This window comes from Cydia strobilella, chromosome 11 (genome assembly GCF_947568885.1).
Source record: "Cydia strobilella chromosome 11, ilCydStro3.1, whole genome shotgun sequence".
NCBI classification, from domain to species: Eukaryota; Metazoa; Arthropoda; class Insecta; order Lepidoptera; family Tortricidae; genus Cydia; species Cydia strobilella.
In genome coordinates, this window is record NC_086051.1 from 12,537,277 (window position 1) to 12,563,932 (window position 26,656).

The window sequence follows — 26,656 nt, forward strand, 5'->3', positions numbered from 1 at the left end:
CAAAACTTCACACTCAAATATCAACTTCAAACTTTTGTAAACGAAAACAAACTAATTAAATATTATGACTTCACATAATGCAGCGATCCAGCGATCTAGCTGCCTTCTTTACACGATTTTTTTCTAGTTTAACAATGCTAATTCCCATGTATTTTATAAATCATCTAAAGTTTCGAACCTCACCAGCTAAAAATTCCAGGGCTGTCACAAATTCGTAACTCGCTTAGCCCCACTTGCACCATCCCACTAACCCGGGGTTAATCAGTGAATCCGTTAACCTAGTGTCAAATTGTACTGGTAACCATGGTAACTCCCTGTTTAACCGGTCAACCCCGGGTTAGTGAATGGCGCAAGTGCCCCTAAAGATACTTTTTAACTGTACTTAGCAAGGGCACTTAGGCACGTCATTAGGAATCTAAACAGTCGCTCACAATCCATCAGTATAGGTAAACGTAGCTGTTTACAAGAGCTGGAAAGTTGTAAGACAAGTCTAAGCCAAGAAAATGTTTCTCTAGGAAGTCACGCGCCCTCACTCTGCTATTCATTGATTGGTAACGATAGCAATCTTTTACTTAACTACCGTGCAATTTTCGTCTGTCTACTTACTGTTTTGTTTTATTCTTGATAAGTGCTGAAAAACGTAATTTCCAGTTCCTGTTCTGTATTTTTTTTTTCTTAAATTCTTGTAGTTTCCAACTGTAGGTAACTGTAAAATTATGTTTAAGTCCAAAAGTCGTTGGTCTTTATAGTAATTTTTTTTACACGTTCAAAACACAATGATGAATTATTTTTCTGCACAAAAAGTTACGTTAACATTCTTCTGAATTTAAATGTATGTATTTGAATACTTATTATATTATCTACTTAGATATCTAGGAATTGTCTGACAATTTGTGACTACGTTTTTATTCATTCACTAGTTACTTGTAGTTTAATGATAGTTGTACCCGAACCTTGTGTTTGGATCGAATAATTATTTCTTATGATATTTAAATATTTGATTGTCAAAAGGTCAGACTGTGTGTTAAACTCGTCAAGCGAGAATGATAATAACTACTTCTAGTTCAAAGTTTACGTGAAGACATCGTGGTATTGAGGTGATACATATCATTATATACTGTATGTATACAATGGTTGCTTTGACTATGTATATTCACATACTAACTGGAGAGCTATCAATTATTAAGGTTATCTTAGTTGACCTTTGAGAAAGAGCTCGTTAATTGAGCGACAATTAATTTGAAGATGGTTTGCTGCGATTTGGTTTGTCAATAGATGCTAAGACGTAGCTTGTGTAAAATGGTTTATAATAATAAGAACCTCTGTATTAGTTGGTTTTTAAATACAATTGTTTAAAAATAGTTATTTACGATACAAGTGCGGAAAAGAGGAAATTCGAAACGAGTGGCGATAAATTAAAACACGACCGCAGGGAGTGTTTTAAATCGACACGAGTTGCGAATTACCTTTTCGCACGTGTATCGTACAACGTTTTACAGTACATATGGCACTTTAAACTTTCGACATATGCACGAAAAGTGCTCATTCCCGTACTAGTGCGAAAAAGTAGCACCATATGTACTGTAAAATAATATTTAGCTATAGTGGATAAATAAGATAGCATATTATATTGTACATGGAAACGTTTTTGGGTTCACGGCCAGCAAATCTATATTTTATGAATAAATGGAAAAAACGTTTATGTTAACTCATAACTCATAGCCATTAATAATTGCAACGTGCATCAAAAAACAGTGGAAGAAATTGCTTTAAATTGCCCGCTTATTCATTCACACTCGTATTTTTACGGCTATCAATTTTTAATATTCGAGCAATATCGAATATGACTATTAAGAGAGATTCATTCAACTTATCAATTTCACTTTCACTAGTGTTTTATTAATTTTATTATACATTGCTTCGCGCCGTCACTGTTATAGCATGCGTCTAAACCCGTCTTTGATACCATTTATCACAGCCTACAATTATTAAGAGTTACCAAATTGCATACTGTAATCCATTACTTTGTGTATGTAATCCATTTCTTTGTATGTAATCTATTTTACCGTGGACAATTTGTTTGGATATAAAACGGTTGGAAGCGTGTGCCAGTTGCATAATCTTGCCGTGAAAGCTGTAAGATGCTTTGATCTTGTATCAGGTGCTGTAACGTGGATGTAATGCCTTTATCTAACCTATGTGCACGGTAGAATGGGTCTGCTAGGTAGATTAGCTTGGTTATTAAACTTTGAAACTACAGAAGAATAATCTTTCAAGATTTGAAAGCTAGGAAAGAAAGCTTTGAAAGATACGAAGCCAAAGAGATATGTTGGTCTGAATCTAAGTCTGAAATACTTAATACGACTGATAAGTATACTAGACGCATGTGACTATTTAATTTTCTTATTGAATATAAATCTTATAATATTACAATTTTACTCTTGAATGACATGTCCTTTAGGTACAGATGTCGATTACACTATTTCCAGAAAGTGATAAACTTCCTTCTTATCAAATTTAACTTCGCCGCGTGACTATATGATCAATAAACAACATTATATAAAACCACTCAAGTGTTTACATCATGTACTTACAGAATTTTATTTACAGCATTATAAAGTGGCTTCAATAAGTGACTTTAACACTTAATACCTATACAAACAATACACTGAAGCCACACTAATACTTTTATATCCATGAAAACATAATCGAATTCAGGTTATTTATTGCATTAAGTGATGTTTATAGGAAATGCAACGAGTAAATGCAGTACCTAAAAGCGAAATCAATATAAAACGCACTGAACTTGAAGAAAATAAATGGAAAGTCTTCTAAATAAGGAATTACAACATTCCAACTGGTATACCTTATAGTCTATACATTTTCTAGACTGTTAGTTATAGAGAAAGACATAAAATTATGAATGTTGTGTTTTCCGGAAGTCAACAGACCGTACAGACGGGTTGGATATCTATTTAAAGATGATAATTTAGTAGGACGTAGATACTATTTATTAATATTTAGTGATTTTACTCATAGGTATTATACCTTTAACCCATCTATTAGAAATGCTGGAGTCGAAATGAAAGGTAAAGTTTTGAATGATTCACGGTTAGTTTCACTAGACTTATATTGACCGGGATATAGACCGTGATTACCTTTTGTATTATTTGTGAGCTCCCGATATTTCGACGCAGTTACATGCATCATGTTCACGGGTGACTGAAGATAGCGGGTGGGTGTCAAAGTTGTGTAGACAGCGCTCTGTCTACCCTCATTCTTGCGCGTCGGCTGCGTTCACTTTCAACGTTACCAACGGTCGCATTCACACTTGTTGGTCCGGTCGCGTTCACACTCGTTGGTCTACAACAAAAATTTTAATCGTGAAGATGGGTTTAAACTGTCAAATGTGTGGAATCCTGTGATTTGTTTGTGTAAAAAACCAGTGATATCCGAATCAAACACGCGTAGTGACACCGTGAGTGTAGTGTGTTTGGACAGACCAACGAGTGTGAACGCGACCGGACCAACAAGTGTGAATGCGACCGTTGGTAACGTTGAAAGTGAACGCAGCCGACGCGCAAGAATGAGGGTAGACAGAGCGCTGTCTACACAACTTTGACACCCACCCGCTATCTTCAGTCACCCGTGAACATGATGCATGTAACTGCGTCGAAATATCGGGAGCTCACAAATAATACAAAAGGTAATCACGGTCTAAATCCCGGTCAATATAAGTCTAGTGAAAGGTAAAGTGATGATTCCGATAGAAGATAGGAATATATTTCCGAGCCAAAGGCAGTGGGACAGTATCATATTGGTTTCTAAAAAACCGGCCAAGTGCGAGTCGGACTAGCGCACCGAGGGATCCGTACTTTTTAGTATTTGTTGTTATAGCGGCAACAGAAATACATCATCTGTGAATATTTCAACTGTCTAGCCATCACGGTTCATAAGATACAGCCTGGTGACAGACAGACGGACAGCGGAGTCTTAGTCGGGGTCCCGTTTTTACCCTTTGGGTACGGAACCCTAAAAAACATGAAAATAAATAGCTTTAAAATATAAAGTAGTGATAACGAGCAGTGTCACTGTTAAAAAAAAGGACAACATTTTAGTTAATAAAAGGTACATTCGGAAGGGAAAACGTTACTTGCAAAAGTTAAATCAGGATTATTAGAATCTACGCTGGTCAGTTTTTATTGAAAAAACTTGTGAATTGCTAATTACTTATTCCTAGTTTCGAAACGGTGTCTACCATGCAGTAATACGAATGCGTGGACACCATTTCTCACGTAATTTTAAATGGTCGTGCTTGATTTGATTTAATAGCATGCAAATTTAATTGCTCCCAGAAATGTTTCCATGCACCAGCCTACTCGAATGCATAACTTTAGATGTTCACATTGCTACCCGAAATAACTGATATAAGGTCTCGTTGGGTAAGAGAAATATAGTTTGCTTATATTTTGCTCGGGACACGAGAAACAGTAGGTAGATAACAGAATTCCCTAAAAATGTTATCTTGCCCCAGTATTCCTCTTACCCTATCTAACCTTATGTACTTACCCCGTTACGTTTGGTTCTTACTCGGATATCATTATCACACTGATGATACATGCCGTTCCAGCGTGAGCGAGATAGCCTTATGCACGTATATAGCTATGTCCAGCTCGCACACCGGAGCGGCGTGCGGAAACGCATCCAATGTGTAACCGCCTGGGTTCTCGAGTTCTCACTTTACTGGTTTACTTGACGCAAGTTGATCGGTTAACGATCACAATGTCCACAATGATAACTCAGGGCTAGGAGTGGGAATTGATACTATAGTGTTAACGGCAACTTCATTCCAAAAACTTTATATATACCTATATGTATCTATAAACATTGAAAGCAATGTTATCTAATGATAAACTTCAATAACTTTTAAGTACTGCACATTATCATAAATCTGATTAAATAATATGACTCAATGACTTTATTGCGATTTATATTACCGCGATATGGCATTCGGCTATAATTATAAAACATGCCTACAGATAATATAACTATGTCAGTTTGTTTTCAAATTTCAATGGAAAACTTTCCCCGTTTTTTGCAAACTTCGCCCCCTTTACCTTTACTTATATGTACGTTATACTTTGTAGAACATCACTTTCATAGAATAATAAATGTAACCACACCCTGAACTGAACGAATAACCAACTGTTGCTATTTACTATGTCGATCGTATGATGATAGGTATTGATTTTAAGGGAATCCCATGCCCCAATGCCTTCGATCTGAATCCCTTAATTTTTTAAATGGTTTTTGCGGCTTATCATATTAAATTAACAGTAACATTTACTTCAAAGTTTATTGGTATCAAAGTTGAACAATTTTAGGCCAAAAAACTGGTTTTATGGCTATAACTTTTGTGTTAATTAGTTTAAAATTAAAACCTCTGGCCAGTTTTTGGAGACGTCAAAGACGAACCCAAATATGGAGATTCCGTATATGTAAAATCTTTTACAGTAATCGAAAAGAGTGTTTTTTTTAGACAATGACTAAAAAAAACATTAAAAAGATAAAGTATTCATTCCTTTAAAATCCGATAGACAAAACCGATAGCCGTTTGTCTTATGACTCTATCTGTAGTGCAAAAGTAGGAGATACGATTCAAACTTGTCAAAAGTCGATAAGAGTCCCCGGCAAGCTCGGCCAAATTGCACAAGCTGCTGTTATTGATTCCACGCAGACGAAGTCGTGGGCAAAAGCTAGTAACCTATAAAACCGATACTAACCAATAGCATAGAGTAACTTATACTAGAGCGGTACTGTCATAGTAAATTTTGTAACCCCAGTAAATTCACTGCCATCTATCGACACACTTTAAAACTAAAAATAAATATTTATAAAAATACGATAAAATGTATTTAAATATGGATAAATGATTTATTTATTGGCATTAATTATTTTTATGATTTTGACCCATGTTCTTTTACTAATATGCGTTAAAATTGTTAAATAACAAACGAAACCGTCAACGCCATCTATACGACAGTAAGCCAAAGCTAGTAGCGCCCTCTGAACGAGAATCAAATTTTCTTGATTTTCGAGGCACGTTTTTTCCTTAGACTGTATCCATCTATTACGGAGTTATATCTATCTTTGCCAATAGCTAAAAAACTGAGAGCAATCATCCACTTACGAGACGCGTGTAACTCGACGAGAAAGTGAATTCAAGCTTCGGAATTAGATTTTTTGCCGATCTGATATTATGGAGTTAGAGCACTCGGCGAACGAGTCAGTACCCCAATAACTGGGACTTCTTAGCTCTCCGGGTTTTATACGTTATCAGATGACCGCATTGAATAAGCTGACGCTCTTTTATCTGTTATAACACTATTTGCAATGTAGTAACTAAGTAGGACTAAGTTTTATTCAATCACGAAAAAGATTGCAAAAATTATTCCAGATTCATACTCCAAATACTGACTTACTAAAATGTATCATGTACTAACGTCGTTGTCGTATCGTAAATTAATCGTGTACTTACCTACAATCAGAAATGAACGATGACAACTAAACATCAGTTTTATATCGTACTTTGCATAATATACTGCGTAACATTAAAAAGAAAACCATGCAGCTGTACCACCGTGTAAGAAAAGAAGCCCCTCAAGAGCTGTTCTACAGTTACAAAAGTAACCTTATGTAGGTAAGTAGGTACTTAGTTTTATTCGAGTTACGTTTTCTTGGTATTTGTGGTACATTGTACCTAGTAGGAAATTCAGGCCCTCGAGAATCAATGGTTACGCACGTACTGGGGAAAGTACAGTACTGCCACAGGCCACATTGTAAAAAATACTGCGATGCAATGCAGTGTAGGGCAGCCGAAAAAAAACGAATTGTACAGCCAGTTATATTATATAGGTATATAAAGAGCTAAGCCATGCTAAGCGTATAATAAATGCTACTAGCTTTTGCCCGCGACCTCGTCTGCTTGGAGTTAGTAATTTGGATAGCTTATTTTTTTATCCAATCTGCTTTTTATCGATTCCCCATACAAACTTCCATCCCCGCTTTTCACCCCCTTAAAGGATGACTTCTGGAATAAAAATATATGTCCTTCCCCAGGACTCAAACTATATACCAAATTTCAACTCAAGCGGTTCGGTCGGTTTAAGCGTGAAGAGGTAACAGACAGACAGACACACTTTCGCGATTTATAATATTAGTCTGGATTATATATCCATATTATAACAAATCCAGATCAAATACATAACCTGTTAAATATTACAACCAGAACAAGCTTCAAGAGGTGTACCTAGAGGTAGAGAAAGACAATAATCGAATGTCTTGTTTCGCGGTAGCCCCTCATTTCATAAAATAAAACCTTTTGTGAGTACAAACACCAACACTCTTAACATAATTGTCCATCGTTGGGCCTTATTACAAAATGCATGAGGTCCACCGATGGACAGTTAAGAGTGTGGGCGATGGTACTCACGCTTGAAATTTTTACCACCAACCTTTCAGATATCTGTAGAAAAATTAGGTGAAGTATTATTTAATTATTTGTGCGCTAATTTAGAACAGACGTTGTTCTTCTTGAAAGTGAATCATTTATTGGCGTGCATTCAACTTTTGCAATATTTTTTCTTCTTTATTTTCAGCGGCCGTTTTACTCATTACTCATTAGTTTTTATATAGTAAGAGCCATTGAAATTTCTGAGCGGGTCTTGTTAATGAGGTTTTTTTTTAAACTAGTAATGTAATGTAATTTATTTATGTAAGCTCAATGAAAACGATTGTAAGACGGTTTGACTTGTAGATTTAAAAAATACTAATTTCAGAACGAGCTCGCACACTTGTATTGTACGTAAGTATCGTTGTGAGAGGAACGAGATTTATTACAAACCAATATTATATTTTAATGTATGAATTTATGAATACGGTCCTAAAATGTGAGACGGTCTCTCACGCGTCATTGTTTTATTCGTCTTAAGATTCGAATTCGTCTTTCCTGTTTGTCAGTTGACTCCTTCCTGTGGTGACGCCCGGCGAGCATTACTCACTTTAATATGCGCAACAGCTATGCGGTGACTATGAAGCTAGCTATCATTCTAATAGGGAAGGAATACGCTGAGAATGTTTTTAAACAATTCTAGGACTTATTACAGGCAGGCACTGCAGGCCATTTATTTTCCAGCTTTTAAGTAGGTACTGACCATTTTCGAATTGAACTTAGCAGACCTCAGAATTCCGACAGAGATGTGATCGTAGACGAACCTAATTAAAATAACTAGTGCTAATCCAATGGAATGAAACAACTAGCTACGGGCAAGGCGAGGCATTCAATGGTGCATAAACAATGCTAACTACTAAGTGCACTAGCATTAGAATTTAGAATGAACTTCCAGATAGCCAATTTCTAACAATGACGCCGTTTACTCGAAAACGCAACCGTAAGTCACGGTTAAAATAATTGCAAGAAACAATTGTACGTCTCTATGTCATTGAGAGTATGTCCATATCCGTGATAATACTGATATAAATAAGTAATACTTAAAATTCCTAAAATCGTTTAATTTCGTAAAGTCCTCAAAGTTTTTGTGGATTGATTGGTTTAATAGGTAAGTACCTAGTAAAGTTTACATTTTAATTGTATTTTATTCTGCATCATTCATCACAGTAAACTATTGCGAAACATCCTCAACGAAATTAGCACCCCGTCATCCATCTCAAGGTTAACCCAAAATAAACTGGATCCCACAAATCTAATCGTGTAACTCTGATTAGGTGGTGTAAGAAACAATCACGTCGTTGTCTAGATGTTAGATCGGCGATATCTATAATGAAATGGTTCGATGGTTAGGGAAAGTAAAAGTGGACAGTCTGGAGCGCAACATGCTCTCTTCTTGGTTTATAATATAAATAGGTACGTGTAAAATTATCGTAGAAACTGAAAGGCATTTATGGGCCCACATTTTGAGTGTTGATAGCAATAAGTACAGGGTGATTTTGTTATATCTGACGATACTCTGAAGGGTGAATATATTATCTACATAATCTAGAGGTTATACTGAATAACTTTTACTATGGAGCTCACCCGAAAATCGCGAAAAAAAGTCTGCTGTTTCATAATATGTAGAACACATATGATTCGCCGAAAAGTATGAGACAACTGATTTATTTGTGTTTCCGGGGTTGACCCAATAGTAAAAGTTGGTCAGTAGGACCTAGGTATGAATTCACTCCTCAAAATATGGTCAGACTCATACCTGATAAAATCACTCTATATACCTATACTTACATGTTGTAAAAATAGTGGGTACCAAAATATGTCTCCTATGATGACAGAAGCAAATGACGGCTGCACCTTAAGCCTGCATCTGAAGGTGTAGATGATTATAATCAATTGATCTGTAACGTTTCAATAAGCGTTCTAGAAAAATGCAGCTTTATCTCTACAGACAGTCATTATGGCTAATGGTTCTTTCTTATGTAGGTAATTAAGTAAAACTAAGTGCATCGTTATCAATGTTATCATACGTGCGATGGAACTTATTAACGTCTTATTCTAATGACTGCCCTACTTTTTCGGTGTAAAACGTTGACATGCGTATTGATAACAATTCAAGGATATTAACAAATAAAATTCATTCTCTGGGTATTTAACATGTTTTCTACACTTTAGTCTGAGACATGTTTTTCTTAGCTGTCTCTATCTTGCCAGATGTCGGCAACGGAAGCTAAAGGAAACCGGATGCAAAGTCGAGATGCGCTTGTGCGCTGGTTTGTTTTCTTTGCATTGCAGCGTTTCATTTAGCTGCGGATGCAATTAAATATAAGCGGATAGATACATGTAATAGTCGAATAACTCGGAAATAACATTGAACAAGCGTTTATTACATTTAATATTCGTTAACTTTCTGATCAACCAAAACATGTAATTCCCTGATGTTCATTTACATATTTTTCTTGAATAATAACATTTTATTTAAATAGATTAGGTACCTATAAATATAGCAATTTTAAAATATTTTTGGTATGGTTGGAATTTTTTATAGTAGGTATCCGAATAACACAGAGCTTATCTTACAATTAAAACATTAAAAAAATCGAACTAGGTACGTACACCAGCAAATTTTATGTTACACAACCAACGCCGCAAAAATATGTGACGCGCTCTTATTGCACTACAAATAAGATCGTGTCAGATATTTTTACGGCCTTCGTTGTGTAACATATTATTGCAGGTGACTCTACTTATATCGCCGCGGTCAAACACGTTTACATTGCATTCAACAATAAGCAAGCTATAAGTGGTAAGGAAAACATCTGAAAAGTAGTTCAACATAAACTCATCACAGTTTTCTCTTGGTTACAGGTGCAACTGCTACAGCAACAAGTGACGTCACTGGCCGATACGCAAAGCACGGCGGACGAGCGCTACGCGCGTGCGAAGGCAGACAACGCCGTGTTACAGGCGCGGGTACATATGCTCGACGAACAGATACGAGAGGTGAGTGTAACTATTACAGCAACGTCACTAGAGCACAGAGCGTTATGCGCGGGCGAAGACTACGCGGTGCTACAGGCGCGCGTACACATGCTAATTTCTCAACGAACTGTTAAGGGAGATGAGGGCATTCGTTACAGGCTGTAACGTTCTTACAGCAACATTAGATATTATAATACCTGTTCGTCTGCGCTCTATAGAACACAGACGAGCGCTACTTGTAAGTATTAAATTGGTCTGTCGGTCTTACATCCAAAACCTGTCGAGTTTTATTTTAGGTGTTCATGCCTACTTCATTGATCGTAGTAAAGATCAGATATATATTGTACTCTTGGTTTTTTTTATTTTATTCACCGACTTAATTTGATAGTTTTTTATTCTTTAGTGGAGTAGGTATAGATAAAGAGCATCATTCAAAAAGTAAATAAGTTTTAAATGTTTTACTGTGGTGTTAGCGAACATTACGAACATTTCCTAATGGTCTCACTAATAAAACAAATTGGACTGAACAGAGCAGTTCGTTCATTGCAGACTTAAATCACCGGGTATAGAGCTGATAGTATGTGTTTTGTTTTTATGGATCTTGTATTGTTTTAATTATGTTATATTAGTACCTACTATTTTTGGCAATTGAACCAATTGAAACTGGCTATTTTCAGTGCGGTTACCCAACGAGCCAATGACTGGAACTAGAATCACGACTTTATACTTTATACTTGTCCTTGCACTAGTTGCACTGTCGCTCCATTTAACTCCAAATTGTTCATGAAATAAATAAACTATAAAAATGGATTATATCTCGTATATTGAATTTATAATACATCCCGACGTTTCGAACCCACGTTTTACAGCGTTCGTGTTCAACGAGTGACTGAGGTAGGTATTTTTGCACATTGTAGTTTTTTACAATGTGCAAAAATACCTACATAAAAATAATGAACCATGATAAACTATAAGCTTTAAAGCTGGTTGTACATGCAAAATCGGTTCATAAGGTTAGTTATACAATACAAATATTTTCTAGTAAAGATATACTCGATAAAGCTACGCCGGCTCTAACCCTACACCTCTGACCCGAGAAGATTTAATTCCCTCCTAAATTGTAGGAGGGTATCCCAATATGGGACCGGCAAGAAACTCGGCGGGACACATCTTTTCAAAACATATTATACGCAGAATGTCCAACATTATCCAACACAAAGGTTTCACAGTCTATGTCTCCCTTGTTCCTTTATCAGATGGACTACACAGGATCCCAAGCTCCAAATTGTTCCTTTAAAGTTACGTAGGTATGTAGCTATCTCAATTAGCTACATCAACTAGCCTAAATCGGTACCGCAGTAGAGGTAGCTAGTACAGAATTTGTGATGCAACGGCAATCACTACATATTGGATTCTAAAACACATTAAAGTAAATTACTAGACCTAATGTAGCCTAATTTCCTGCCAAGTAATGTGAAGCGGCAGCTTTGTCAAACGCTGTACATACACGGCGAAATACCTAAGGCTGATTTCTGGATACCTTAGTGTCATAGATAACCTACTAAAACCTAAATTATTTACGTAAGGCACCGACGCGAGAGTTCCCAATACCCCACGTCTACGCTTTAAGATAAGAATCAAGACAGTGCATGGAGTGGTCATTTCTACATACAAACGTACTCGAATTTCCCAATTTTTTTCAACACAACACAGATTAAAATTATCAATATGTGTCGGACTGCGTTTTTTTTATTTTTGTTTATTTAAGTGTTAGGACCCTTCGAACATTGCCTGATTGACTAGGCTCTTAGAGAATTTAACAACCGGAGTCGCCTTGTCTGTAATTTTCTGTACAAAACAGTCTGCCGATTTTTGCGGGGGTGGGGCACGTCAAATATATGTATGGCTATTTGTACGTAACGTTTTCAAATCTGATATCAATTAACGCAAAAAGTAGGTAATCCGCCAAGAAGTACATACGTACGCTACGTCACTTATGGCGTGGCCATCCATTGTCACTGCTAATAATGCCAAGTCGGTGCAAACTTAACGTAGATGGACTTTATTATGTTTTATTGTACTACCTAATTACCTATAGGTAGTTTTTAATGCTTCTATAGCTAGAATAGGTACATTATTGTTTTTATTTTCCAGATCGAAAGCCGATGCGAAGAGCGTATAGCAGAGGAACAGAAAAGATGTAGGGAGGCGATATCACGTGTCGAGCGAGACAGGGACGCGCAGCTCGCTGCGTTCAGCGACAGGCTAGCTGCGGCTGAGACAGAAGCCTCTGATCTCAAGCAAGAGGTAAGCATCTCATTAAAGTGAAGAAGCTTATGTTGAGTGATATCGAGCATCTCGCTCTCAAGTTTTATCATTAACCAGTAACAGGACATTGTAAACTGTCTTATTTATTGAGAAGTTAGTAGGTGTAGGGTGTAGGTACTTATAGCAGTTTCAATTCCAAACATTTGTTTAATAATATTTTAATGAATATCATGTCGAGGAAAACAACCTGCCTATTCGACTGAAGCTTGGGTAGGTTCAATTTATTGTTACAAGATAAAGCCATTGTTACCTATATTATTTATTGATGTCGTTTTTGCGGTTTAAGTACCTATTACTCGTATTGTCATGGTTTAACAGAGTTTAAGGATATAATAATACGAATAACAGGTTTATTTATACAATTAAAGCCGTATAAAAAATAAATTAATGAATATAAGGTAGACATCAAAATAGCAGTCGTACCATTTACGAAACGAGTTTGTAAAACTGCTATCTGCTCTGTATCATTTATTTTATAGCCTACTAAAAAAATATTCCTATCAGGTTGGAAGACTCCGAGGCGTAGCAGAGACGTTACGCGCAAACGCCGACGCGGCCCAACGCGCGCACCGCGAGGCGCAAGAACAAGTTGGCGAACTAGTCGCCCAACTGAACGTAGCGAGAGAGAACGAACGCAAGGAGAGGGAATCCGCCGCTGCCGCGACGAATTTGTTGGCGTCGGCGAAGCTGGAGCTGCAGAAGATGAAGGAAACGCCGCCCCCGCCGCCGGACCCGAGATTAGATGAACTCAGGCAGGAACTGACGCTACTAAGGACGCAGAATAAATGTAAGTTACCTATTAAAACCACAGCCACAGGAATAACTTTGCACGAAGATCACGAAACAGTCGAACATTTTAGAGATGCAGAACACTGAATGACAGTATTGAAGAGATTTTCCAAAAGAGTTTATAAATATCATATTTGTACCTACTGCTGTTGTGCTGCAATGACAATAAAACCTAAGCCTACCAACATTCTTGTAAACTTTTTTAAAACATAACACGCCTGTAATTTAACGCTTGTAACTCAACTCTGTTCAGTATAATTATTATAATTAACATCATGAGAACGCGCAACACGACAATTCCATATAAATATACTTACACTGCTGTCCACGCTGTCTTGTGTATATTTTTCTGTAAATGGTGCAATAAAATTGTGTTCTCACTTGCAGCTTTATCAGAAGCGCAAGAGGAGCTGCAGGCGCAGATCCTGACGCGCGGCGTGGAAGAGGGCCGCAGCCTGCTGGACGGCGTCAGCGGCCCCCTCGTCGCCAACTCACTAGCTCACGAGCTCTCCCAGATGAGCGATGACCAGGTAATTAACATATGCCCTTTTCTGCGACTATCAGGCCGCGGACTGGACGACAGCGGCGCCCCGCTCCGCCAGTCCGCGGCCTCATGGTGTGTCCAGATCTGGCAAACGCGCGCAACGCACGCAAAAATACTAGCGCGCCATTAGTGAAGCAAACGATCGCAAAGCAAATGGCGCATTGGCCAAATCTGGACGGACCTTCGGAGCTCGCTTAACACGTTCACGGACAAGAATGCTATGCTACAGAACGGGAGATCCCGAACAATGAGAATGTGTTATAAGCTGGTGTTATGACAAATGTATATATTTAATATATTGATGTTTCTATAAGTTCTATTGAGTTGATAGATTGATGTGACTGAACTGCGCAGTGCTATATGATTGCATTTATCACCGATAAATCATCTGTATCTTTATTCAGATGCTTATTTGCATGTAGATTCATTATGTGATATCACATATTTATAAGATATCACACCATCTACGTAAAATAATAAATTAGGTACTCCTATGGACAAAGAATGCCTATTAAGAATTAGTTTGGGAAAGACAGCATCGGAGCACAGTCTCAAAACACCATCGTATCATCACATGTGCCACGATTATTACGATTGTGCCTTGACTGTTTAAAGAAAGGTTAACGAAAACTTTTGAACATACCGTCCGTCATGATTTCATGATGCATCTTAATATTTATGAGATCAAAGAAATATCTAATCCTTACTCTCATAGGTAATATTGTTTTATGTGGTGCCTTAAATAACAGTAATTATGCGTATCACAGAACTCACGTATGAATTAGTCTTCGTAACTATCTTGAGTATCATTAAGCTTCTCAAAGAAAATGTTTTAATTGTAGTAGTTTGTCCATGTTTGTCCTAGCTTTAACAACAGTCGATTTTTGTTGTTTTTTTTTTGTTTGCTTTATCATAACAGCTCCGTCCGAACTGCCGCCACGCTGTTTGTTTTGTGTATTCATCGCCATCTGCTATTTTGCTTTTTATTTTTAATTTGCCTTATCTTTTACGTATATAAGGACCAGATCATTGCGCAAAAAGACCAAAAGTTAGTGATTAATGTTCATAATGTTCTATCGTATTGGTTATTTTGCTTAAAACTTTTTTTCCATATTTTATCAAATATTTCAAAATATGGTAAACATGCTAAATGCAAAAGATACTCATTTTGGTCATTTTACGATATGATCGTATAGACATTGTTGGTCCCATGAGTAAAACGCCTGATTTGCGTTGCAATTTATTGTTATTTACACATATACGTTTTTGCAGCTCGATGGTAGCGATACACAAACTGATCACAGCATAGAGTTGGAAAAGGTACGCATTTTTACTAACTGTGTTGTCTTCTAGGCTTCATCGTAGACCAAAGAGCGGTATTATACGTATTGAGGAATAAGTATATTGTGGAAGTCGTCTATCACTCCACAATGTATTAATAAATTATTCTTCAACTCGCGTCTATTTCAGTTCTATCGTCTATGGCTTCATGCATGCTTGATCATTAACCTTCATCTAACTGTATGCTTCTGGATTGGAATTGGTACCTTTTTCAAACTATGTTTCCATATCTAACCTTATATAAAGCCTGACCAGTAATATATGATCATTGTCAAGGGGGCGCTGTTCATTCTCATGTATAGGGTGACAGTTCATATAGTATGAAAAAATTAGTTCCAGTGAAATTCCGCAACATGGCGCGTGATCATATATTCCTGGTCAGGCTTTACTAATCAACACCATACTGTCATTAAAAAGCACGAATCAATATTGTACTGTTAGTTTGTTTTTGTTGCTCTACTTTGATTCTGGACTAAGTTTTAACTGAATAAGTGTGACTTTTCTTTTGAAAATAAAATATTTTTAAAGTGAAACCTTTATTCTATCGCCACAAATTATTCGGACTTTCTATCAGCATTTCGCATTACATAATTACAGCATTAGTAAAATTCTACTTTATTTCCAGTACTAGAGTTCAGTCTTTAAAATAAGCTTACGACTTTTTGTTTTCGAATATCACGGATACAATACTTAATTCACGAAGGCTGATATTTGCTTGTAATTTTTAGACCTTATTAACCTTAAATAATACGTCTCTCTCTTTATCTGTCAAACTACGGTGAATGGCAAATAGTCATGTCATAATACGGTTGACGACCGTATTATGTATTTATCTATATAAGTATGTATATCGTCGCCTAGCACCCATAATACAAGCTTTGCTTAGTTTGGGGCTAGGTTGATCTGTGTAAGATGTCCCCTAATATAAAAAAAATAGGAAGTTAATAGTCACATACGACTTTTTGGTTTCGAATGTCACGGTCAACGTTCCAACGTTTCACTACTCGCAAGCGTGTAGACATCTCTAAAACGCCAGTGTAATATAACCGTGAGATCCGTAACAACCTAAGCGTTAATCGGAGAGCTTACGCTGCGTCTTACGTAAGCGAACAACTCGCGAACGCGAAGCGGCGCGGCGGGCTCACGGCGTTCGCGTTCGCAACGAGATCGCCCACGTACTAGGACGCTTCTATAGGTATCAAAGGATTGATTCACCCCGCGCCGCATAGCTTCGCTTCGCGTTCGCGTGCTGTTCGCCTACGTAGTACGCTGCGTTACTAAGACCGGTTTCTTTAGCCCTTGACTCGCGTATGATAATTAAGCGATATTTATAATGAATTCAGTTTCACTTGCATCGTGGTTTCATAAAACCACAATTACTTGTAAAATTAATTGTCGTGGTCATTGTAAAATTCCTTGCCCTCTAAAATTATAATTATCCAAATTAGAACGTTATTATTTACTTACGATTGTTTTTATTACAGTTACAGAAAGCACTGAAAGAGCAGCAAGACGTCAACTGTCAGCTAAGGAACTACATCGACGGTATCCTGCTGTCGATCGTCGAAAACTACCCTCAACTACTCGAGGTCAAACACACGAAACCCATAGACATGAAGTCATAACGGCAGAGTCCAAACTAAATTATATTAAAGTGGTTAATTTTAAACATTTTAGACAATTTCGACTAACTAAATAATCTTATTTGAATTTGATATTAATTATTGAAATACCTACTGTGATAAAGGAAAATTATTTTGTCCACTTCTCTGTAAAGTTCAATGAAATTATTAAATATAAAGTAGGATTGTTTTTGACTTAAACTTTCAATCCTGAATGAGCTCTTCCAACTTATTTGGTCATGCCATGAACGCAAGTAGAAATTATAGCGTAAAAATTGTAAATATTGTATAGAAATTACATTAAGATGCCTAAGTTTATAAAATATATACATTATAAGATATATTGTTACTTTGTCTCATCAAAATATAATTGATTGCAATTATTAATTAACATGCAGATCTGTGTTAAATACCTTATTGTAAATGATATTTGAGCAAGGCCAGGCCGTCCATAAAGATTTTATAGATTCATATATGATTGTAGTTATGATTAAAAGCAATTTTATGAAAGACTGGTGTGTGTGAGTAAAGGTGCGATACGACTGGTTTCGTCGTCTATAATTTTAAGAGATTGCTATATAGAACACAGACTACAACACTAATAGATGTGCATGTGTAATGTAGAAAAGGAGTAAATGAACTTAAGCGTCAAAAAATTTCAATACATGGCGCTGACATCCCCTGACATTTTGGTTTTGATATTTAACTTGGTTAAATATCAAAACCCAAGTTTTATTATTCCTATAGTGAATCTACTATTTTGGGCTTTAAGTTGAAATCCTGTTAGACTTTGCACGTCTATTACCTAGTTCAACTGTCTGTGATATAACTAGGACGCCATTCTACGAAACATTGTTTGAAAAAAAATCGCGTTTCCTGAAAGGTTAATATTAACACTATGATCCTTATATCTACTTAAATGAATGTACCTATATTTTTACAATGATATATTTAAATTGTATGTAAATTACGTAGTAGTAATTTAAGCATTTGTGTACATTTTGATAACATGGTTAATTTAAATCTAACAGATGTTCATGTAACAGTCATCGACTTAAATTAAACGAAAGGTATGAATTCAGTCTTTTATTTTATCTTTCATAAGGAAATTTCTGCTTACATTAACTTAGTCTTCTTGTTGGTCGTTTTCTGTGGGCCCTACTTGATCAGTCTTATTTTGATCTAAATTACTTATTACTTGCTGGACATCTAAACGCAGCATCATAAATTTGGGGTCCATGTAGTCCTGAAAGCAAGAATTGTATTGTAAGTTATAAACTTTATTAAAGAAAAAGTGACCAAGGCCTTCAATGCACGGGGATCGAACGATTGTCTTCTGCATTCGCGGCATACGAGATGATTTGACAGGTAGGTTAACATATTTACCTTAAAAGTCCCTGGTTCAACTTCACCCAGCTGTATATTTTCATCAGCATTTCTAACATCGTTTGCATTAAGCCTCTCTTCACGATTCAAATTCAAACCGGGAGTATGCCTGAGACTAAAACTTTGTCCCATTAAATGCGCCATTTCTTGTTCAATCGCTGTCATGGCCGAAGTCATCTGCGTATTTCCAAAATCTCTAGACACTGGCATTTGTAGAAACGTTTCTGGTAAATATGACGAATCAAAATTATACTGAGGGGCACTTTGAACAGATTTACATACAGAACACTGCTGTTTTCCCTCCATCTGCTTTCTTTCGTTATGCAAGTTTAGTCTTTCTCTTGAGAGAGCTACTTTTTCTTTTGCTATTTGTTTTTCTCTATTATTTAAAGATACTACATGTTCTTGGATTCTACGTATCCTTTCTTCGTATTTTCTTTGAATAAATTCAGCTTCAGAATATTTTTTATCGGCTTGTGATTGTTTTTCTATCGCTGTCTTGGCTAGAAGATCTAAATCTCGACTCCTGAAACCAATAAGTTAAATTTTATCCAACTCCATTGATTCGTATTGTCTCATCAATGTCTTATTTCTCAATTATTGCCCTGTCTTTAATCTATTGTTATCCTGTTGATTCGTAGAAATCTTACGTTATTTTCAAATATTAACGTGTAATTATTAATTAAATTTATAATTATTTTAATTACTTGGCAAACATCCTTTGCTCCTCCATGTGCATTTGCTGCTTTTCTATATTCAACCTCGATCGCTCTTCAGTAACTTCCTCTAGTTGAGCTTGAAGATCAGTCTTCAATTTCTGAAAAATCACGTTAATTAACTTTGTACAAATTTTACTCTCAATCATTTCGGATCCCTGTTATTGTAAACTTAGAGTCAGTTGCACCAAACCGCCTGTCACAGTACTCACAGTTAAAGCGTTCGCTAAATAATATTATATGGAAAGTTTCATATACAAACCAAATACTACAAATAAAATATATATTTTTTTCTTAAATCTGAATCGTGTATTTTCTATTAAAACAATAAAGTGGGCTAAAAACATAATGACCTAAACTAAAAAACTTACAAATAAAATATATTCTACTCTATTCTATTCTATAGTTCATTGCTGAAGTGACGTTGATCAGTCGGCGGTATGGTTGGTGCAACTGGTCCTTAATCTCATGTACCTCTATTTCTTGTTTAAGACTTTGCGTCGAAGCCTTTTCCTTGGCAACAAGAGCAACATCCTTCAGAGCTTTTTGTTTATCTTCTTCAATTTTAGCTATCTTCTCTTTGTATTCTCTTTGGATATCTTCTTTAAGCATCTGAAAATGTTCATTGATTATATAATTTGCAATTTCTCCGTGGTCTCGTTAGGTAGGTTAGGTTTTACAATTTACCTTCATTTCTTCGTCCTGCCGTTTAAGAACATTCTTAGCAAATTCTGTTTGCTTGCTAAAAGTTGCCTTTTCAAATTCGAACTCCATTTTCTTTTGTTTTAATGAAGCAGTTTCATCCTCTATCATCTGTAACCACAAAAACATGTTTTTTTAGATTTCATTAGTAAACTACTTCTTATAGTTATCGTTTATTTTACTAAGTTCGATCAATAGTGACAATAGTTTACTTCTTACCGTTGTCATTTGCTTTAATCTTGTTTCCAACATTTTCACCATGTCTCTACTCTCTGACTTTTCAGCATCGAAGTTTCCTCTTTCCTTTTTTAACTGTTGTATCATTTCTAAAAATAAAGAATTTAATCGCTTCATTTGATAACAAACAAAAATAAATTACTTACATCGCAAAGCTTCGCATTTAAGAGGTCCCCTTTCTCTTAAAGCGACAAAATGAAACAGTTACCATTAATCTGTGTTTCTCTGATCTGTAAGCTCTTTTCATTATCATGTTTGGAGCTTTCCGCCAAAGCTTTGACTTTTTCGACAAGGGAAATACATTGGAATTTGCTTTCCTTAACGTCCGTTACCAACTCCTGCAAATTTGACGAAAACCCAGCTGAATCCTGAATTAACAACTGTTCTTGTTTTACAGCGTTTCTGAAAAAACTTATGGTTATGGTAACTTTTCGCTATCTCATAGTTTTCTCATATATTACTGAACATAGTAAACACTAAACTCCAGCAAACGATGAGAAAAGAAATAAAAAGAATCCATGTATTTAACGCCACAACAGTACAGTCGGCATAACTATAGGTATTAGCTTATTAGCACCCTGCATAGAAATGTGTATGCAGAGGTGGCATAGATAAATTTACTGACTATACAGAAAGAATATGAAAACATACAAACAATTAAAACTGAACACTAGAAATGGAAATCCCAGCATAATGATGCGGCAATTTATAGCGCTGATTTAAAGAATGCTTATATGGCCCTTCGAGCCGGATATTATTATTAGCCAATATAAAATATCGCAATTTAGAGAGTGACGAATACAAAGAGTCACAAGACTAGGTAAAATAATAATAGCAATAATAATTTTAGATTTAAACTAACATCAATCACACTGGCAGAAGGCGCTTCTGCACAATTATCAACATTTCCACATACTTAATATTCTCCATCAACGACGCATGATGTTCTTGCAGCACACGAACATTGTCCACGTGTTGCTGTCTTAGTATTTCAGTTTCAGCTGTATGTCGACCTGTAAGAGAGTTCAAATTCTCTTCAGCAAGTTTTTTGAAAAGCGCGTGATGTTCTTCCAACCAATTGATTTTTTCTGAATAAAATTTTATTAACTTTTCGCTCTCGTCTTTCATGCGCTCTTCGGATTGGCTGAGAGATATCTCTAGAAAAGCTAGTTGACGTCTGAAAAAGTAAGTGTTCAGTATTATAAACATACATTATATAGACACGAACAAAATATATAAATATTAACTATTATGACATGACCATGACTGTACTCCATGTGTCCGTGGCATTACATCTGAAAATAATGAGTAGATAGATCTAATGTGTAGGTTAAGTGTTAAGTTAACTGGGCGAGTAAGCATAAATGAAAATGGGTATCTAACTGTGGGTACCTATTATAGTGCTTCCGTCATCACTACCAATAAGTTACTCAACGACAATCAGTTTTGCGAACAATGTACTAACGCCACGACAATTTGACTTCAATCTATTTCAAGGCTACCTGTAAGAAGTCTCCATAAGATCAATCTCCTTGTCATGGTTCTCCTGCAGCGACTGCACCAGCTGCAGCAACTGTTTCTTTTCCTTTGCATGCGGGCTCTCTTGGCGTTCTGTCGAGCCTTGTGGGCCGTGTTCAGGCATATCAGCACCTTCAGGGTTGGTGTCAGCCGCTCCTAGCATAGCCTGAAAATATATTACTTACCGATGAAAACAATTAATGTGTATAGATAGTATATCTAAAGCAGTTATTACATTTACCATGCTACCGCGACGAACCTTCAAGAAAGGATGGTGCACCGAACGCGGAATAGTAAATTGGATACCTCCCCTTTTTATTACTGTGGCCGGACTTAGCTAGATAGTAGATAGATCCGGCAGTAGGTAGTTACATTTGACGCCTCTTTCACATTACTTATTACCTGACTGCCCGTGGACTTACGATCCGGCCACGACTTCAGCGGTAGCAGCAGCCGGATAGTCGCGATTAGTTGGATCAAGAAGTCGTGTCGCTGTATCTTACTCCAACTCATGGACACTTCCCGCTCGCCGCTGCCGCTATAGCACTATGTCGTGGACTGGTCGACCGCTGTTGGATTTCTATAGCACCAATCCACCAGCACCGATTTTCTACAGACCTGTATTCGTTGCGTGATGCGATCCTGATGCGCAGCGATCACAGCCTGCATCTGCCGGCGATGCTCCGCTTGACGTGCTAACATGGCGTCGAATTGAGAATGGTGCGCAAGGGCCGCCTCGCGTTGTATGCGTTGCGTTTCTTGCTGACGCACTGTATAATGTTCAATAAAATTTCGTTGTAAGTTGTTGATGTGATTCGTTGTAAGTGGTTGTTGTGAAGTTGTTGATGATGTGATTGTCATCATCCATAATGAATAAAAAGTATATCTAGGTACAGCTGGTTTAAAGCAAGAGAAATTTGAAGCAATATTTCTAATAAGAAAAAGAGGAAGATTCTTACTCTGCATGGCAGCCAATTTTTCTTCTTGCGCTTTAAGCTGCAAAGCAACCATTAACTGTGCCTCCTGTTGCTGCATATACAACGCCGCTCCTTCCGCCGTTATATCTTCATTACTGCCCTGTATTACGCTGTTACTCGTCGCCATCTTAGAAAACTGGTCCAATTTTGAATCAAATTGAGGGTACTGTTCAGTTTCTCTTTCAATAACAGGTGCGTTTTCGGGTTTTTCTTCAACGGTTTGTTTCGTTTTAGGTGCAGGTTTGTCTTCGCTTTTCGCAGATTTCTTCTTTTTAGAATCCCCACCCGCCAGCCAGGATGGCATATCAGTATCATCTTCCACTTCATCTTCCTCTCTCTGAAAAATACCCAACCAGTCTTCGCTGCCTTTTGACTTCTTCTGCGGTTCTTTCTTAATTTCTTTTACAACTGGCTTTTGAATTGTAGTTTTAGTAGACGACACAGTCTGCTTAGATTCGCTCTTTCCCAGAAACGATTCAAAATCAAATTCTTGGCTTTTCGCACCAGTGGCTGGCCGGGCTGCCTGGCTAGAGCCACCCGTTTTAGTTGAAGACCCTCCGAGGATATCGTCTAACAGAGACTGTGAACTTTTACCTCTCGCTAAAGATTTGCCTGGTTCTTTTTTCGTCTCTGGGATAAGGTCACCCAGTATGTCTTGCGACCCCCCGCTAGTGCTAGGTCTAGTTTTTGCTGGCGATTTTCCAAGGGCAGGTTTATCAAAGTCTGTTTTACTTTTAGAATCGGATGGCTGCAGTTTAATTGATTCTTTAGACACCGTTCTGGTAAACGTAGCAGGAGACTGGGGTTTTCGCTTGTCCGCTTTAAAATCAGGAGAGGGAAATTCATTTTTGTCTTCCGTTGTTGGCTTTGGCTTATCGCTAGTACCCAAATCGAACAATGCACTTTTCTTTTCAGCTAAGGGTGTCGTTTTCTTCTTGGCAGGTTTTTTCTTTCCCAGTATATCATCATCAAAGAAACTATCATCACTGCCATCACTAAGAATACCCGCTAAAGGATCGTCTAAACTAAAACTCATTGTAAGGTTACAAAAATGCACAACATAACATTTTCAACTTTAAATTACATGAATCTCATATATGTTACTTTATGCTAATAAATTCGGAAACCACGCTCGTTTGTTTACAAATTAGCCGCCATAGAAACAATGACAGGTAGCAGCAAAAAAATCGAAGGCACAGGTACGACCACACGACCGATCAGCCTTGTGAGGATTATCTATGATTATTTTCTTTAAATGGTCGAGTAATATCTTCAAGCAATAAATTATATTGAATTAAGATTATATGATTTGCTAATATCTTCAATATTTAAATAAACTGTTCTTGTTCACAGTAAGTTTTAGATGTTTATTTTTGTTTGCACACAAAACAAAATAATTGATTTCTGAACGCAACGCAATGGTGACGAAAAATTTGTTGCTTCATGTCACTCGGTCAGCTCTATTTTAATTATTTTTCAAAACAACTGTAGTATACTGGTGATTCTTATTAATTTACACAATCTATTATAAATTATGGATTATATCGGTAAGTATGTAGATGTCTTGTTAATTTAAAAAATGTTGATTTCTTTGTTACTGAACTGCATTGAGAGCTTTTGTTCTAGAAAATTTGCAAACTCACGCTATGTTCTTATTTACCAGCTTCCGAAAAGGGAGACTCTACAGAAAATTGTGATCCCAACTCTTTAGTATCGAATGGCACAAAGACTGGGTTAGAATGTAGACCAAGCACCGAGAAACCACAAACGGAAGCTCCCGCCGAGAGCAGCGCATGCACGTCAGAGTCCGTCGAGGAGGCCGAAGAATGCGAGATCCCTGAACAGATCGAATTTACCGTAGTCTTTAACAAAGTTAAACATGACATTACCTTTGCATATGATGCGCCTGTGTTAGATTTAAAAGCCCACTTGGAAAGAATATGTCAAGTGCCACAACACGCACAAAAGTTAATAATAAAAGGCATGGCGCGCAACGATCAGACACTAAGGCAAGCTGGAGTTGTCAAAGGAGGAAAGGTCATGCTTGTTGGATCTAAAATGGATGATATTTTAGCTGTAAAGAGTGTGCCAAAGGTGGGTAACAACACAATAAATAACATTCTTATTAGAATAATCAGCTGTAGTTTAGAACTATTTTTCATTTACAGGAAATACTGGAAGAAAAAGCTAGTAGTGGCCAGTCAAGTAAGGAGCCTTTGTGTGCACAGAAAATACACAGCAAAGTGTTGGACAAAGGAATTCCACCTGATGCTATGCCAGGACTCAAGGGTGTTAAGGTGAGACTTTAAAAAAAGTGTATTCTTCTGCTTCAGTCATTCCCTCGATGCTAAGGATCGTGACATCATGTCCTTCTATTGAAAACCAGGTTCCTCCATGGGCTTCTATTCCTCACCAAGTTTTATTTGCATAGGTGTAATGATTTGAACACACCATCTAGTAGGGGGTAGCCTGTCAAAAAGTATAGTTGTAAATAAGTGTACTACAGAATATTCAATTATTTATATAAGTGTATTCTTTGCTTGTTTCTGCCCAATGGGAATATGGTAATTGTGATCATAATATATGTAATACATTTTCAGGAGCCACTGCCACCGGTGCCCTTGAGCGGAATGTTAAACAAACATGGTGGCAAGGTGCGGTTGACCTTCAAACCAGAGCAGGACCAGCTTTGGCTGGGGACAAAGGAGCGCACGGAGAAACTTGCCATGACTTCCATTAAAAGTAAGTAATCAACTGGAGTTATTTATAGATGAACAAAATATAGAAAATACACATTTAACTACTTGGATGGAACTTCAGCATTAGCCTTGAATGTTACTGTGAGTTCATATAATGCTACTATGTTGTTTGAATGCTAATATATATTTAAGATGATATAAGACAAGAGAACACTTACCTGTTTTTGTCAACAGCTGCTTTGTCTATGTACTTTGCACATAAAGTTTACTGTCAGGAAAAATCTAATTATAAACATAAATTAAAGGTTATTTTTGTATTGTTTCAGGCATCACATCTGAACCTATCAAAGATCATGAAGAATATCACATTATGGTATGTCAATTACATTTAATTTGTTAATAATGTGTTATTTATGTTCATGTCATTTTTATGTAATAAATAATTAGTGAGATTACACAATTAATTACAAAAAAAAAAAAAATATTTCACACTATAAAATAAAAACATGTAAATCTTCTATTTTTCCATACAATAATTAAATTCTTTTACAGGGTCTGCAACTAGGGCCCACTGAAGCTTCCAGGTATTGGGTGTACTGGGTACCAGCTCAGTATATAGAGGCAATAAAGGATGCTGTGCTTGGTGTGTGGCAGTTCTTCTAATTACCCATAAATGTCAAACTCTCTGTCCAGTCGCTGTGTCTATCTTCCCATGCCACTTGGGCGGTTGCAATATTTTAAAAATATAATGTCCAACTCGGTACTGTGGTACCATTTCTTTTGTGATATTACAATGCCAAGTCAATTAAAATTGTCCATTCAGTCTGGCATTTATCTGGTCAAATGAGATATTATTTATTGCTATTGTAAGTTTGCATTTCGTGCATTTGGGTTCAGTGAGCTGTACAGTGATGCCAGTAGATAAATTCTTATGATGTGCCACTCAGTGAGCGTTCAGCATGAGCTTAATGTGCCCTCGAGTTTCAAACATGATCTCTTTACGTGAACTTTACAATAATCACTTAATCAGTCACTTTAGTGAAGGATTGGATGGGATAACTGCAACCTTTCGACTGCTGTTGTTTTTTTTTTTTCTTATTGATGTTTAGTGTTTGTATCCAGTAATTGTTAGTGGCTCATGATATGAAATTATGCAGATTACATGCAAGCCAATCCTTCACTGAAATTTTTTGAAACTAGAATTAGAAATTACAATGTTTTAAACTATTAATGTTTTTAATTTTTAACATCATTCTAAGACAACCCTAATTTATTTCCGGCTAAAACCAGCTTCCAGTTTGGTATAAA

The 26,656-nt window shown here is 36.7% G+C and overlaps 3 protein-coding genes across 6 annotated transcripts in view; 2 read left to right on the forward strand and 1 right to left on the reverse strand.

Moving 5' to 3' along the window:
* The window catches only part of LOC134745140 (rab11 family-interacting protein 4), a 112,950-nt gene extending 94,764 nt beyond the window's left edge, over positions 1-18,186 (forward strand). For 3 of the 4 annotated variants that reach the window (XM_063679110.1, XM_063679111.1, XM_063679113.1), the window contains 6 exons: positions 10,376-10,510; positions 12,644-12,796; positions 13,322-13,604; positions 13,994-14,136; positions 15,423-15,470; positions 16,976-18,186. In XM_063679110.1, coding sequence (XP_063535180.1) covers positions 10,376-10,510; positions 12,644-12,796; positions 13,322-13,604; positions 13,994-14,136; positions 15,423-15,470; positions 16,976-17,116 — 903 coding nt within the window. In that variant the 3' untranslated portion in view covers positions 17,117-18,186. The remainder of the gene's footprint in view (positions 1-10,375; positions 10,511-12,643; positions 12,797-13,321; positions 13,605-13,993; positions 14,137-15,422; positions 15,471-16,975) is intronic. The other variant, XM_063679112.1, reaches the window with a different exon arrangement.
* Positions 18,187-18,188: 2 nt separating this feature from the next.
* LOC134745110 (fas-binding factor 1 homolog) lies at positions 18,189-23,730 on the reverse strand. The gene is made up of 11 exons (XM_063679058.1): positions 22,632-23,730; positions 22,291-22,442; positions 21,657-21,838; positions 21,071-21,331; positions 20,363-20,556; positions 20,137-20,243; positions 19,903-20,028; positions 19,690-19,827; positions 19,207-19,316; positions 18,500-19,025; positions 18,189-18,359 (listed from the first exon to the last, which is right to left on the reverse strand). The coding sequence occupies exons 1-11, from the start codon at positions 23,683-23,685 to the stop codon at positions 18,240-18,242; spliced, it is 2,970 nt and encodes a 989-aa protein (XP_063535128.1). The 5' UTR covers positions 23,686-23,730; the 3' UTR covers positions 18,189-18,239.
* A 306-nt stretch (positions 23,731-24,036) lies between these two features.
* On the forward strand, positions 24,037-26,575 carry LOC134745165 (ubiquitin domain-containing protein UBFD1-like). Its single transcript, XM_063679150.1, has 6 exons — positions 24,037-24,196; positions 24,313-24,743; positions 24,818-24,946; positions 25,250-25,391; positions 25,675-25,721; positions 25,901-26,575. The coding sequence occupies exons 1-6, from the start codon at positions 24,184-24,186 to the stop codon at positions 26,009-26,011; spliced, it is 873 nt and encodes a 290-aa protein (XP_063535220.1). The 5' UTR covers positions 24,037-24,183; the 3' UTR covers positions 26,012-26,575.
* The last annotated feature ends 81 nt before the right edge of the window (positions 26,576-26,656 follow it).

Bases quoted from the DNA above. Each gene is read 5' to 3' on its own strand.
- LOC134745165 (XM_063679150.1), top strand. The intron at 24,744-24,817 runs GTGGGTAACAAC...TTTCATTTACAG, and splicing joins CTGTAAAGAGTGTGCCAAAG to GAAATACTGGAAGAAAAAGC. The intron at 24,947-25,249 runs GTGAGACTTTAA...ATACATTTTCAG, and splicing joins CAGGACTCAAGGGTGTTAAG to GAGCCACTGCCACCGGTGCC.
- LOC134745110 (XM_063679058.1), bottom strand. From the start codon at position 23,685: ATGAGTTTTAGTTTAGACGATCCTTTAGCGGGTATTCTTAGTGATGGC. The intron at 20,557-21,070 runs GTATGTGGAAAT...AAGTTTTTTCAG, and splicing joins TCGTTGATGGAGAATATTAA to AAACGCTGTAAAACAAGAAC. The intron at 20,244-20,362 runs GTAACTGTTTCA...CTTTATTTTTAG, and splicing joins CAGAGAAACACAGATTAATG to AAATGATACAACAGTTAAAA.